The sequence below is a fragment of the Acipenser ruthenus genome, chromosome 1 (genome assembly GCF_902713425.1).
Source record: "Acipenser ruthenus chromosome 1, fAciRut3.2 maternal haplotype, whole genome shotgun sequence".
Classification (NCBI taxonomy): domain Eukaryota; kingdom Metazoa; phylum Chordata; class Actinopteri; order Acipenseriformes; family Acipenseridae; genus Acipenser; species Acipenser ruthenus.
In genome coordinates, this window is record NC_081189.1 from 21,189,262 (window position 1) to 21,204,893 (window position 15,632).

The following is a 15,632-nucleotide window of genomic DNA, read 5'->3' on the forward strand; positions in this document are numbered from 1 at the left end:
ACGGAACATAAGTTTATATCTCAGTTGTTTTTTTTTTTTTTGTATCATGTTCTCCTAAGCCTTTCTTGCACATCTTTGTTTCACATTTAGTCCAAGGCCCCTGTATTCGCATGCCACCCTGTGTTCAATACGCCTTCTTGGATAACGTATTTAAAGTAACACATTGTTTTTTCTTCATAGTAAGAACATTGCTGTTTGTAAGTTGCTGAAGGTAAATTGAATAGCCTCAAGTCAATGTAAATATTTATATAATTTATGTTGCATCCCCTTTAAATGTATGCAACTTGTATCAACACAAATAAAATAGCATCATCAGGCAGGCTGCATATTCTAAAACAAGTTTCACACTGCCATTGTTAAGGATTGGTTAGGGATCCAGTGGATAGGTCAGTCTGTGACGCATTGCTATTGAAGCTTAACGTGTTTTTTTTTTTGTTTGTTTTTTTAACACATTGACAGGATTCATTCTTCCATTTCATTTCAATAGCCATCGTTCTCCAATATGCTACACAAGCTTATTTGTGTTGCAGAGGTAAACTGATAAGTGTTAAAAGGATGAAAAGCATTGTTTTGTGTTGTCTTTCCAGTTATTAGCACCAACAACATTATCACTGGTTCTTTTGTATAAAAACAAACCCATATATATAATATTAATTAATAATGTTAACATACCCTTGTTATTATTACTGGCAGTTGTAAAGTAGTGATTGACGTACTTACACGTTTGCAAACACCTATTTGTTACGTAGTAAAAACTATAATACAGGGATACATTTTGTTAATGTAGTTCTTAGATAAAGGCATTAGGACCCAGTAGAAACCAGACTTAAATGCATTTGAGGCTGCCCTGTACCGCCACACATTACGGTACTGCTTCTAATGAACTCAGTCTTGTGATGGGAGCAGTTGTGTGACAGCAAGTCAGTCTTCTTTTTCTTGCAGTTATCGCAACTTTGATTTGTTTCTGACAAAACACATTATTTGATGTATATGTTTTAAATGTGTTTCTTTTTATTTTAACCCAGTGTTTGCAATTGTATCGTTTTGCTATTAGGGGTGCGCTCTTTTTCGATCTTTTTGATATCACATCTTGGACTCACCCTGGGGGATATTTGCTAACATCAGGTTACCTGATAGAAACGCCGGGGATGCTGAAAGTCACTATGCCCTCCTCCAGAACAGGGGCTGCTTCGGAATACTGGATCGACGGCTCGAACAAGGAGGAGACCCTGGCTGATTATTATGAATTGGAGTCTGAACTGGGACGGTGAGTAATTCGCTGGGGTTAGCCTGATATTCACCAGAGCGTTAATGCACACGAGCCAAAGAATTCACACATGTGAACGAAGGCTGTTTGCATTTAAAATATAAAGGTCTTGAAGATAGGGTACTCTATTTTTAATTTTTTTTTAATCGGTCTGGCGATAAAATACAGTAATTTATTTAATAACAACAAAGTTACATTTTGGAAAGCAATTCCGTTTAATATGAAAGTGGTACCGCGTTTATACACGTACACAATGTGGTGATATTAGCATGCAAAATAAATTCTGATGAACTGGGTACTGCTGTTGGTGTACATGAATGTGTTATGTAGCGCCCTGCTAAAACAGGGTTTTATTATGTGTCTAACACAATCTGATACACCGGTAGCCCTTCTACCCCACCTAAAAACATTTCAATGCAAACATAAAAGAGCCATGCAACTGCAAAGCAGTTAGTACCACAGTTTCCTGAACAGTACTGCAGTTGCAGCACAATTCTGCAGTTAGAATAGAAGCAATGCCTTCCATTGGGATAGAAACAGACGATGAATTTAGTACATTTAGCACATTCTCTTTCTCCACTTAATAGCCTAATATAAGCACAAGTTGTCCAAGGTACTCTGTGGTTGATCTACTTGGAGATGTGATAAAAACAAGCTACTGAACAGTGCTATTTAGGCTATCTGCAGTGGGAACGCTACTTCCTGCACTAGGGAGTCGACCCAGCTAAGGAGATGTGTATTTTAACACACAGCTTACCAGTTTTAAACTCGTGAATAATTTGTGTATTCATATTTTTACACCTTGCAACCCAGTTGACATGTTCCATCACTTTTGGTATGAAAATACTAATGGGCAGTGTAGAAAAAAAATGAAGCTAAAACAAATAACTAAAGTATATTTGTTTTAGAAATTTTTGTCTTGTGGTTTCAATACAATCAATAAAATGACAAGTGTGTGAAAGTCTGCACAAGTCCTATTTTTTTGATTCTGTTGATTTGTGAGCTGTAGATAGGCAGTGTAATGTTGGGGCCATCTACAGTGCAGGTTTCCACACACATATTTGGTAATCGAATGCACTGGTGGAATCTGGTATATATAACCAGAGAGGGTGTTTTAATCAAAGTGCATACAACATGGTACACTACATACATACACAAACCTAGCAGGCTTCTTTCTTTTTTTCATTTATTTTTTTAAGTAGCCTAAAAAAGTAATTTGTTATTACTGATCATAAATACATTTGTATTTACAGTAGTGGTTCTGTTACTTTGAAAGTGTTACATTTATACTACATTATATCTGATGCTCTTCAGTAATGTTTGGTGTTTATGAGGATACCATTACAATACTGTTGTGCTGGCCATCCAATTTGAAGCAGAGTAAGCATAGCTATGTATATTGATGCTTGTAAAACACAGAAGGGGTACTATTCCATGATATGGAGTGATGAGTCGGCAAGGTGTGAAAGGGCTATGTTGGCTTACAATGCCATTTCTAACTCTCTAAGTCCGTCAGATAATTTCAAGCTGAGGTGCTGTATCTTTGACAAAGTATGGCTCATAAATGTATCTTCACTTAAGACTGCTTGTTTCACAGCAGACTTGCAACAGGAACTTAATTACAGAATATGTGTCAGGGATTCAATTTGCATAACAAATTGAGTAGTCGTTTACGGGAAAGTGCACATATTGTTCATGTTGTTTTATTCCTCTCTGAATATTTATCTTTGCATTTGCGTCAAATGGGTCCCTAGGAGTTTAGTTAATTTGATTTGCAGAAGTTCGGATTTAAAAAGGCCAAAAACATTAACTTTTAAAAATTCCCTTGGAATCTAATCTCAGACCACTAGAGGGAGTCGTTTGCTTAGTGCTGCCACCTAGAGTGAACAAACAGAAATGCATGGCCTATTTTTTAATACAGAAAACAAAACAAAACAAAAAGAAAACAAGGCATGTTAAATGACTATGCATAGCACGCTTTGCCCCGATAGCTAGCATGACATGCAAGAAGGGTGGTACAGTACATTTTGTAAATTAAATGTACATCAGCTGTAAAGCTTCTTGTTTGGTAAATTCTTTTAGTTCAGTGCTCTACATTCTGAACCAAACACCCAGCGGAGGGAGTTTTGAGTTCAAAGCACAGTGTACGTGTTTACTCAAGAGCAAGCAGAGATACAGAAGACGTTGTTTTCCTCTTCTGCAACACCTTTCATTACACATGAAACCACAGAAGTAGTCACCTCCATAACAGATGCCACAGCCCGGTAACAGTGAGCTGCTGTGTTATATTTTACAATTGCAAACCAATTTACATGCCAAACTGGTATATATTTTTAAATTAAGATTGCAGTTTAGTAAATTCACAAAAAATAGAAATAAAATGCAAGAATAGAACTGACTGTTTCTGTGTTTTAAAGTGCCATTTGTTGTTGTATATTTTGCTGGGTGCTAGGGCCGTCATGTCATGCTTTTTGGAAAAGTAGAGAGGATTTGCAGTGTTGCCAATTCATCTCCTTTCAGGAATACTTCATAGGAGTATATAGCCTGCTAATGGGCTGGTCCAGTCTTAAAACATTCTGCTCAGTATTCAAAGATAGATGGTACTCATGGAAAGAAAAACTACTTATGTTTGAGACCATTTAGTTTAAACTTGGTAATTAAAACTATACGGGTATCTTTAAAACATATCTTCATTTACCAGTCTTAATGTGCATCCTGATGTGTTAATTAATATACATTTGCCTGCTGTTGCATTCGATTTTTAGCAACTTCCTCAAATTGCAGTAAAGAATGTTGCAACCTACATTGTGCTGTAAACTCCAGCCAGGAGTTTAGATATCTTGTAAAACTGTGCAAGATAAGGGACAGTATTGCATACGTATAAAAATAAGTTCATAGTAGGGGTATGTCGAAATTTGCATTTTCTGAGCAATTACCTTTAAGAAATTCGAAGTTGTTAGCTTTTAATTAAATGGAATAAAACGTGTTACACGTTTTACACAAAACACGTTCAACACAAAACAATGCAGTCCCTCAGTTTCAGTTTCTCTTGGTTGCACAATTACTCAGTATCAATCAACAATTATCTGATATTGTTATTAAATATAGAACCTGTCATGATCAAACTAACTGAAATTAATTTATATTTTATTTGCGATTATTTCTTACCTTTCGTTTACCCTATTAATATGAAATCTTTTTTTTTTTCTTCAATGTCCTTAGTTTCCTTAGAAATGCGTCCTGCAGCCAACAGTGATAACGCTGGCAGCGCAAATGCTGACAGCGGTGCAGGGCACTGCGGCAATGGCAACGCCAACAGTGGCAACGCTGGTAGCGGCAGTACTGCCTCCTCCGGACCTGTAGCCAGCAGTGGCAACACTAGCAGCGGAAATGCTGACAGCAGTGTGAGGCACTCTGGCAGCGCCGACAGTGGCAATGCTGATGGCAGCGCCAATGCTGATTAGCAGTGCAGGGCACTCCGACAGCGGTGGCAGTGCTGGCCAATCTAGCAGTGGTAGTGCTGGCAGCGGCAATGCTGGTAGCAGCGTGGGGCACTCCGACAGTGGTGGTGGCACTGGCCACAGCAGGGCTTCTCCCGGTGGCAACGCTAGCCCGCACATCTCCCTCACCCTCCCCGTGAGGATGGCGCACTGCCGTACTGCTGCTTCCTCACCTCCTGCCACTGAGTGTCCCTGGCATCCCGCCTCTCCATCTCAGCCATCCTCCTCCGCTGCTCCCAGGCGTTCAGCACGGCAGCCAGTATTCTATCATCCATTATTTATTTATTTTTTTCTTTTCAAAATAAACCTGCAGTTCCTGGTCTGAGTCTCCAGGGCTGCAATCCCACTCTGATACCAAGAGACAAGAAAGCTGCAGGTTTAAGCTTTTAATAATAACACAAATAACAAAACAACAAACAAGAGACAGGAACAAAACAGCGGCATGGTGGCCATAACAAACAGTTGAACAAAAAGAATATATATCATTTTAAAGACCGCAGTTGAAGAACCGAGCTGCTGCTTTCAATACAACGGCTTCACAAACTCCCCTGCAGCCCAACGATAATTATTTATATACAGTATATACACAGCTTAGCACACATACCTTCACCACATAACACGACGACTAATTCTTACTAACAGCCGTGAACAACTATTTTATACACATGTATTTTTATAGGGAGAAATGTAACCCCTTCCCTCTCAACCCAATGTTTCCCACACCGACACACACACGTGCACCGGCAGGGTTTTTCACCCTGCCACACTCAATCAATCCATTTTTATTTATTATAGCGCCCTTCACAATAGGATTGTCAGAGCGCTTCACTGGGTGAAAAAAATAAAAAACATGGTCAATTTAAAACAGAATCCAGCAGGAAACATGAATACAAAGTTAATACAATAAAACAGTAAGATCAGAAAAATCAAAGGTGCAGACAAGTCATGTAAGATAACTAGGCTAGACTATAAAAATGTGTCTTTAGTCTTGTTTTAAAAACAGCAATGGTTGGTGCTTCCCTTATGAAACAAGGCAGTTTATTCTAAAGTTTAGGAGCCCTATAGCTGAAAGCTCTACTGCCTGTATTCTTTAAAAAAATCTTTGGGGTAGTGAGCAATCCAGCATCCTGTGATTGGAGTGGGAACTTATGGGATCAACAAGTCTTTCAAATAAGATGGGACTGAAGTATTTATGGTTTTGTATGTTATTAGCAGAACCTTAAAATCAATCCTTAACCGAACTGGAAGCCAGTGTAGGGATGCTAAGATAGGCGTGATATGGTCATATTTTTTGTTTTTCTTAAGACCCTAGCAGCTGCATTTTGCACAAGCTGCAATCGGGATAAGACATAAATTGAAACACCAGTAAACAGGCCATTGCAAAAGCATGAAAGTCTCTCAGCATCATGTTGTCAAAACGAGGGTCTTAGTTTAGCAATATTCCAAGATCGAAAAACGACACATTGGTTCCGTTCCTAATGTGAGGTTTGAATGAAAGATCTAGGTCAAGAATTAGATCCAGATTTCTCATTGCAGTCTTTGACTCAAAAAGGAAGCTGTCCGCTCTAATAACAGATGAATCTACACTATTTAGTTGACTTTTTGTTCCCAAGAACATTACCTCTGTTTTATCCGGGTTTAACATTAAGACATTACGTGACATCCATTGCTGAATGTCAGCAAGACAGGCAGTCAGAACATTTCCAGTTGAGGTATCCGCTGGCTTCAAAGATAAATAGAGTTGAGTATCATCAGCATGGCAATGAAAGTTTACTTCATGTCTATGGACAACAGCACCCAGAGGCATCATATATAAGGCAAACAGAATGGGTCCAGAACCTTGTGGGACACCACATGTAACTTCAGATAAAGCAGAGGAATCCTCCTGGATTGACGTATTGTAACCTGCCACACCTCAGTACAGCAGTACGGCAGTAAAAATGTCAGCACCCCAGATGAGAGATGAGAGGATAATGTGCTTCCAATTGGCTTTTAAAACACTTACTACAGAAGTTAATTGCCATTAATTGACACTCAATTGTAAAGGTGAAAGAAGGGCAATTGTTCTTGTTTTGAAATCAACACATTAATAAATAGGTGTTTTGATGTATTTAATACTTGCTGACAAATGCCTCTTAAAGGGAATTACTCAGAAAATATTCCATGTAGCCTGCACTGGTTTTTGGAAAACAGTTTGTTCAACAGCAGTATTATTAATTTGGTTCCTTGGGGGTGTAGGGGGTGACAGCACCATGGGTCCAGCTCGTCTGCCAGAACAGCAGCAGTGATTCCTGGCTGTGGATTTATTGATTGATTGTGTCTGGGGCTATGAAGATGGGATTGGTGTGTTAGATCTTAGTTTTATACTAGAACCCTTTTCACACTGGCACTTGGACCCAGGTTCTCGCTACCCGGGTCACAATCCTGCGTAGTGTGAAACCACGTACCTGAGTTCCAGCGTCCCAACTCAGGATGTAGGTTGACACACTTCCACCCGGGTTGAGCGAGATAAAATGTATGACGGCTGATGAAATAACAAACAGCCACGCCAGCATGATGGTTTCACTTCCGCAAGGAACATTTTTGTTTATTCTGTTTAGCTATATATATATATGGCTAAACATATTTTTTTATTTTATTTTAATTTTTTTATTTAGTAGTTGCCAATTATTTTTTTGTAGTTTTCACCCCAATTTAATAGTGTCCAATTATTTTTGTTTAGCTCAGCTCACCGCTACCACCCCCGCACTGACTCGGCAGCGGCGAAGACGAGCACACCGTCAGCCGACCGCGTTTTTATTTCACACCGCAGACTCACCATGCAGCCACCCAGAGCTACAGCGTCGGTGGACAACGCAGCTCTGGGCAGCTTACAGGCAAGCCCGCAGGCGCCCGGCCAGACTACAGGGGTCACTGGTGCGCGGTGAGCCGAGAACACCCTGGACGACCTAACCATCCCTCCCCTCCCCCTGGGAGCTCCCGTCCTCGGTCCACAAAGGAATAGCCTGGACTCAAACTGACTACGTCCACACTATAGGGCGCATCCTGCACTCTACACGACTGCTTTTACTGGATGCGCCACTCGGGAGACCCTTGTTTGCCCATATTTTTGTTGCTTAGACTAAGCAGGGACGAAGAAATGTTTGCTCTAATCAACATTTTGCTGTTTCCGGGGCATTGATATGGGTATTGTTTACTTGCGCCTGTCACCCAGGTCATCCCTGCTTTATCAAAAGCAGTGTGAAATCGCGTACCCGACCCGCATGACACCGGGTCATAACTCGGGTAGGTTCCGACCCAGATAGAGCATGCCAGTGTGAAAAGGGACTAAGGTTACACCTTTTTGGGGGCGTTTGGGGCCTATGCAGTTAATATACTAGAAGTTGCTGTATTGAAACTGTTTATTTCACCAATACGGGCCTGTGTGATTTTGGGGCACACACATGTTACAATATACAGTACTTCAGTCAAAGGTAATTGACAGTATAAGGATGTAACTAGCATTCCTGCTAAGTTTTTTAGAAACTGAGAAACTTGCCTTTTTGACTGAGAAAGGGTAAATTATCATTGAAAAACCTTCGTCCACGCATTAACCGTTTTTGTTACAATTTTGAAACAATATTCCAACACAAGTATCTCAACAATTATACAATTTGCTTTAAATTTAAACAAGACATTTATTGTGGCTCTGCCTCGGATTCTGAATCATCCTCCGATTTATGTATATAAACTAAATGTAGAATTTTTATGAAGCCTGTCTGAGATATTATCATAAATGCAGCCCTGTCAGTTGTTATCATAGATATAGACTGCATGCTTAACTGGCAGTCTGTATATCATTGCTTTATACTACTGTGTAAAACACTGGCGTCTGCACTGCCTTTAATTGTAACCATCTTTAGGGCTACTGATTTTTCCATTTTTGGGAATAGCAAATTCCGTTTTTCAAAAATGGCTAGCTCTGTTTTTCCCCCACTTTTTATCAACGTATTAATTAAACATGGCATTTGAACATAAATATAATGTTGATAGTTAAAAGAAGTAAATTAATAAATATTACCCTAATTCTTAATTTTTTTATTTTTATTAAAGCCAAGAGTTTTTTTTAATAAGACTTCTTGTTGCTGTAATAGTAAGTAAAGTACCTGAAAACACTTCAATCCTTTCATAATGTTTATAGACATCACTTGGCTCATTTCTGGCATTAAAATAAACAGGAAAACCTAAGAATTATATTACAATAGTTCAGAAAACAAACATGTCCAGCACAGCTGTGAGAATAATATTTACAGTCTTCCAATAACAATGTAGTTCAGTCTACAAATGAAGGTGTTTTGAAAAGACCTGATTAGCTTATTGCTGGCATTACAATAACAATAAAAAAAATATGAAACAGTTTAGTAACAGTCCAGCAATGTCACGTGAGAGTAATCCTATGTACAGTACTCCACAAATTAAGTTTATTGCTGAAATTACAATAATCAGGATAAACTATGAAACACTGATAAAGGTGCACTGTTGACTGACTCGTTGCTCTACACAGGTTCAGTGCTGTGTATCACCCGATTGTAATTTAAATTGCGCCCCTTTAATGTAAACACATAATTAATCCTCCCAATTGTTTCTTTGCTGATGCTGCCTTGTTATTTGCTAAATTTAACAAGGAGGTGTGTCTCCAGACAGAATGTCTTTATTAAACAAACGGTGTGTAGTGTGATGGCTATATCCTTTACACATGAGATCAATTTCCTTTAAGGAATGTACAGCTAGAAAAATAGCTTTGAGCTTCATTCTTCATCGTCAGATAATGTCATGTAATTAAGAAACAGCCATGGTTTAATATTGCTAATTACAGCTTTATTAAAGGCAAGTAGCATAACAGAAATAAACTAAACAATAATTAAACACGCAATTAATTTGGCTTACTTACTTAAGGAAAGTCCTGTCTAAGCGCAGTACAGTACCTTTGTTTTCCCGCATGGCAGAATGCAGTGCTGTGCCATTGCTGCCGTCTTATTTGCTTTCTTGTTCTCTACGTGTTTACGACTGGCAATATGATCTTTTAATAGTATTGACGCATGATCAATGGAATGACAACAAAACTCATATAGACAATCAGATTTTTTTTTTAGCTCTGTCTTTTACTGAAACATTGCATTTTCTTTCTTCGTTGGTGCAGCTGCCATGTTGCCTTTCAGCAAAGACACGTGAGTGAAGTCACATGATGAATAAACTCAACTTGAAAAAAAAATGCACATGGTATGTCTTCTTCAATTACTGTATTATACACTTAAATACTGTATTATATACACTTAAATGTGTAGTTTCGACTCTAAATTAATATTTTGATTACATTTTTACCAGTTTCAAAACGCTTGAGATAATGATATTTCTGAAATGGTCGTTTTTTTTAAAAGGGAAATAAAACAAAAAACGTCAAATTCTGAGCACTGTGTGTATTTATGTTTACCGGAGTATTTATCTTCTAAATAATGCAGAAAGATTGTGCTTCACTGATTTAGTGTTCAATTATACGACAAATTAAAAACTGCAAAGTTCACGAGCATCACCGAGCAGCACTCTCCATAGAGGCAGAATCGCCAGACGCCTGCTTCGCACACCCTGTACTAGATTTGCTGTTGCCCACGCGAGCTCTGCTCTGATATGACATGCATTTTACAGAGGGAAATCAGAGAATCATCTGCAAGACAGACACAAATATGCTTATGTTAATGCTTTGCAAGAATGCGCACATTTTAGCCTTAGTGGGAACACTGGATGTAACTAAATCAGGGTTTTTTTTTATGATGATACCTTCACTACCTGGGTATTCAAGTGGATGGTTAGGTGTTCATATTCACAGGTGTGATTCACACTCATTTATTGCGTATGCAGTGTCTTTTTAAAAAGCTTTTTATAGACTGTGTAAATGATTTAATCTAATGCATCTTTCTTCCAAGTATAGTCTAACATTCGGTTGAGGACTGACCAAATTAATAATAATAAAAAATCTTCTTCATATAATAAAAGGTCTCCAACTTCTAGGATCTAGAACTAAGGGCCCTTTCACTCTGTGAATGTACCGAGCACAGTACACTTACCAAGCGTCCTCAGCTCTTTCCTGAGGAAATGTACTGTGTACTGATTACACTTCTGTCTTTAAGTGTACTGAAAACATTTCCCTTTCACACTGCACATCAGCAAGAGTACTGAGAACATGAAAAACACACAATCTCCTTGAAGTGCATGCTGGGAAGTTAAAATGTTTACCAAAATGTCTGTCTCATTGTGCCTCCATAATGTCACTCTGTTTACCTATTTATTTATATTTTTAAATGTAGCCATCGCCAATGATTTTATCCCAGTTTTCTCCCCAATTTGGAATTGCCAATTGTATTTTATTAATCCTGGTTCACCGCTGCAACCCCCCCCCCCCGACGACTCAGGGAATGGCTTTTTTCGCACTGCAGATCCAATGCGAAGCCGTCAGACCTGTAGTGCCGGATGACAACACAGATCTGAATGGCTCCGCAACAGACCCACAGGCGCCCTATCAGCCACAGGGGTCACTGGTGCACGGTGAACCGTGGATTGCCCTGCTGACCTAAGCCCTCCCTACCTGGGCGGCACACGGCCAATTGTGTGCCGCCCCCTGGGAACTCCTGGTCACGGTCGGCAATGACATAGCCTGGATTTGAACCCGCGATCTCCAGGCTATAGGACCGCCTTTACAGGATGCACCACTCAGGAGCCCCCCTGTTTACCATTTTTCAATTTTTCATCTACTCTTAATATCGTACAGAGCATGTAATCACCTGATGTGGTTTTCCGATTTTAAACTTGTGTTTCTATAATAACATCCCTTATGTGTGTATTGTATTACTATGTACATGTACAGGCTATCTGTGTGTTTCCTATATTTGAGTATTCCCACTGAAGACCAGCTTCTTCATTATCCAAGGTTTTTTTTTTTTTTTTTTTTTAAATAGGTTACTGTTTACATATATAGGTATATAATGCTGAGGTGGGTCAGTGCAGTAAAACATATATAGCGCCTGAATTATTTCAGTTTTCTGTGGAAACAATCACGTTTTAGAGACTCTGCACATTATTATTATTATTATTTATTTATTTCTTAGCAGACGCCCTTATCCAGGGCGACTTACAATTGTTACAAGATATTACATTATTTTTTACATACAATTACATTATTTTTTTTACACATTATTTTTACATACAATTACCCATTTATACAGTTGGGTTTTTACTGGAGCAATTTAGGTAAAGTACCTTGCTCAAGGGTACAGCAGCAGTGTCCCCACCTGGGATTGAACCCACAACCCTCCAGTCAAGAGTCCAGAGCCCTAACCACTACTCCACACTGCTGCCCTGTGGCACTTTAGTTTTGTTTTAGTTTTTTTTTAATTAGAGGCTTATTGAGCAAATGTTTCCCACAGTGCACTGCCATGTTTGGGATGTGTCCCTCAGTCTAGAATGTCATAACTGAAAAGCCTTAGAACAGTGATGTAAGAGGGGTAATAAAGCAGCACTGCATTCTGTGATGTAGCCTTACTGCACTGTTCATTTTATGTGAAGAAAAAAATATTCCTTAAAACTAAAGCAAGAGCAAATGGTTCTGTTGTCCACTGTGTGGCTGGTTTACTGAACTGGAGCTATTTTGAAGGGACCCGTTTTCTATGCGCCTCCTGATTTGGATCAATGTAAATTGAAAAGATGGTTGTGGTTTTGTGAGAGGCTGCTAAACTGCACACACACACACACACACACACACCCTCTTCCAGTAAATACTGTATTAGAGAAAATAATAGGATTGGGTAATAATAGCTCTCTCCCTCATCCTTTTGTTGGCTTTTTAATTGGCTCAGTTACAGATTGGGATGCGTTATTCCCCTCCTATTAGCCATATTGACGGATTGATCTTTTTACTGCCTTTAGGGCGAAGGAAAACCAAGTTTAGTATTTTTAGTTAGACTGTATTTAGTAGCTTCTACATACTGGTATTGCTTGAGGCTGTCTGTACATAAATGTAGTGCAATTATTAGTTCTGAAGTTCACAACAATCTTATGAAGTGAAATGAATCTATAAATCGATTGCGTATTTGACATTTAAACTTTGACTTGCACTTGCTTGGCAGAGGGGCTGTTGCCTGGACACTGGACAAGTACAAGTGAGATTGGGGGGGGGGGGAAGTTGGACCAAGGGGTAGCCTCACTGGAGGTGAAGGAGCTGGTGGGTTGGGATCACCGTTTACAAGCATAGGCAGGCTTCTGGGTTTAAAGTTATTGGTTAATTAAGTTTGAGTTTTGTGTGTTGGAGGCTTTCCCTCTGTCCCAACCTATGTTTCAAAACTGTTCTACGGAGTTGCATGGGTTTACATGTGTTTACATGGGTTTGCTTGAAATTATTATAAGAGATTTGAATTTGAATAAAATGTTGTCCTAAATGCAGAAGGATAAATATAGCTTTACTGTATATTCTATGATGCCATGGAGACAGAACGCTTTATTGAAAATAAATGTATCCTTGTAATCTTCATGTACATGCAAAAAATGTATTCCTATAGCATACATGTTCCTACGTCATGATGCTCCCTAGTCGAGAGCTTCGTTTAAAAACAAACCACAGCTACTATCACTCCACGACAAGCACAGTACAACAGAAGAAATAACAAATTCAAAATAAAGACGTGGACATTCAACCAGACAATGAAGAAATAACAACTTCAAGACGTGGACATTCAACCAGACAATGAAGAAATAACAACTTCAAGACGTGGACATTCAACCAGACAATGAAGAAATAACAACTTCAAGACGTAGACATTCAACCAGACAATGAAGAAATAACAACTTCAAGACATGGACATTCAACCAGACAATGAAGAAATAACAACTTCAAGACATGGACATTCAACCAGACAATGAAGAAATAACAACTTCAAGACGTGGACATTCAACCAGACAATGACGGGAACTACGAAACAATGAGGTTCAGTCCAACAACGGAAGAATTTATGGAGACGTTTTTAAAAGATCAAGAAAATGAAAATACAAGGGAAGAAAAAACACTTGGTGATATAAACCTCACACAGTCGTATTTGCGTTCAGTGTGAGAAACAAGAGAAACAAAATAAAATAACACAATGCAAAATATCCACTATACTTGTCTATATGATAGTTTTAATATGATCCCCCTTTATGTTTTACCATCACTAATGTCCTGTATGAAAATTTTACTCTCTCAGTAAAGTTTCTTAAAGCAATATCGCACATACTGTAGGATAGCCGCGTGGCCCAAGCAAGGCGAGTCTGCCCAGCCACCTCTGTTTCCCGCTCGCATAGAGATGTAGATAGACTTTCTATTTTATTCACTTTTTAAAACTTTAAGAAACACAGAATATATAACATATGGGTCAGAGTATATTATTATCAGACACTAATATATGTCTCTTGTTACTGCCCAAAACTGAGGCACATAGCCTATATTATTGTGTGATAATATATTGTGACCCATACACGGTTTCAGCAGATTAGTACTAATCTGTCCCTATAGCAACCAGCCAGTAGTTCATCAGGTAGTATAACTGTTTTTGATTGGTTCAATCAGTCTACACTGATTTGGTATAGATGCAAGCCCTCTTGGCTTGCCTCCTGTCTACAGGATAGACACGTGTGGGGGAAAAAAAAAAAAAAAACAGTTTCCAGCTTGGTCCAGTGGATCCTGTGGCGTGTTTGAGCACTGATAGCTGTTTAGGCACACAGATCCCAGTATTTTGCTATGCTGCTCAGTGCCCACTGAGTCTTTATGCTGGTAATTGCTTTTGGAAGAAACAGAAAGATCATTTCAGTGTCCCACTTGGGGAGAAGCAGTAATGAAGCACATGACTTAATAAAATTAGTATTAAAAGTGACTTTCAAAAAATGAAATACATTATTCATTTCCCTTACCTGGCTCTCTACCTCCTTTCCACCAGTATTTGTATTTAATGTACCCTTCCCCCACCACTTTACCTCACACATATATCAAAATGCAATACCGACATCTTGTGTGCAAAGCTGAAAATGTAAATCCCATTTGTGATAGCGACTACCAAAAAGATTTGAAATCTGACATGGTTCTCAAAATGAACAGGGATAATGTGCAGCTAAATGTCTACACTGTCCTTGGACTTTGTACTTTAATTTACTCAGGGTTGTACTTAAACATAGCTACTGTAACATGTGACATACATAATATTTCCTCTGCATTCATATCCTTACTTGATTTATTGCATTTATTCTGCAGCGTTAAAAAACTACAGTACGAGCCCTACTGTACCTCCTGTTTTCCTAAAGGGACTTTATGAAGAGTGTAGTGAGTAAAGGTAACATTCAAAACAAACTGGATGAGGCATGGATAAGTGCCCATTATCAGACTTACTGATTGTAACAGGACAGAGCCAAAAATTAGACAGTCAGGAAAGAAACAGGGCACGAGGGGCAAAGTAAAAAGTTAAAGGGCTTCATTGGCCATCAATTATTCAATCAAGACCCAGCCACATTCCACACATGGATTCTGACAGGGGTGGAATTAACCCCATCCCTGCCAAACTTAAATTCAAAACCATATATCTTTATTTAAACCCAATCCTGTACACCCACTATTTATACAGCAGACTTGTGCCCTGCCACACTGATTTGCACAGCATTTACATGACATTTGATCTAAATTATATGAGCTAATGTAAAAAATAATAATAATAAAGCATTAATAATGCCTATATAATGTAAACTACTCTCCACCAAGTATATGGACAAAATTGGGACACAAAGGGGAGGGTAGTATTCATGCCACCTCATTGAAT

General features: G+C 38.8%; 1 protein-coding gene across 1 annotated transcript in view; it reads left to right on the top strand.

Annotated features, from left to right (window-relative positions):
* Positions 1 to 858: 858 nt before the first annotated feature.
* LOC117408477 (calcium/calmodulin-dependent protein kinase type IV) overlaps positions 859 to 15,632 on the top strand; it is a 100,798-nt gene continuing 86,024 nt past the window's right edge. Inside the window, exon 1 of the mRNA XM_059021455.1 lies at positions 859 to 1,267. Within this exon, the coding sequence (XP_058877438.1) occupies positions 1,149 to 1,267 (119 nt within the window). The 5' untranslated portion in view covers positions 859 to 1,148. The remainder of the gene's footprint in view (positions 1,268 to 15,632) is intronic.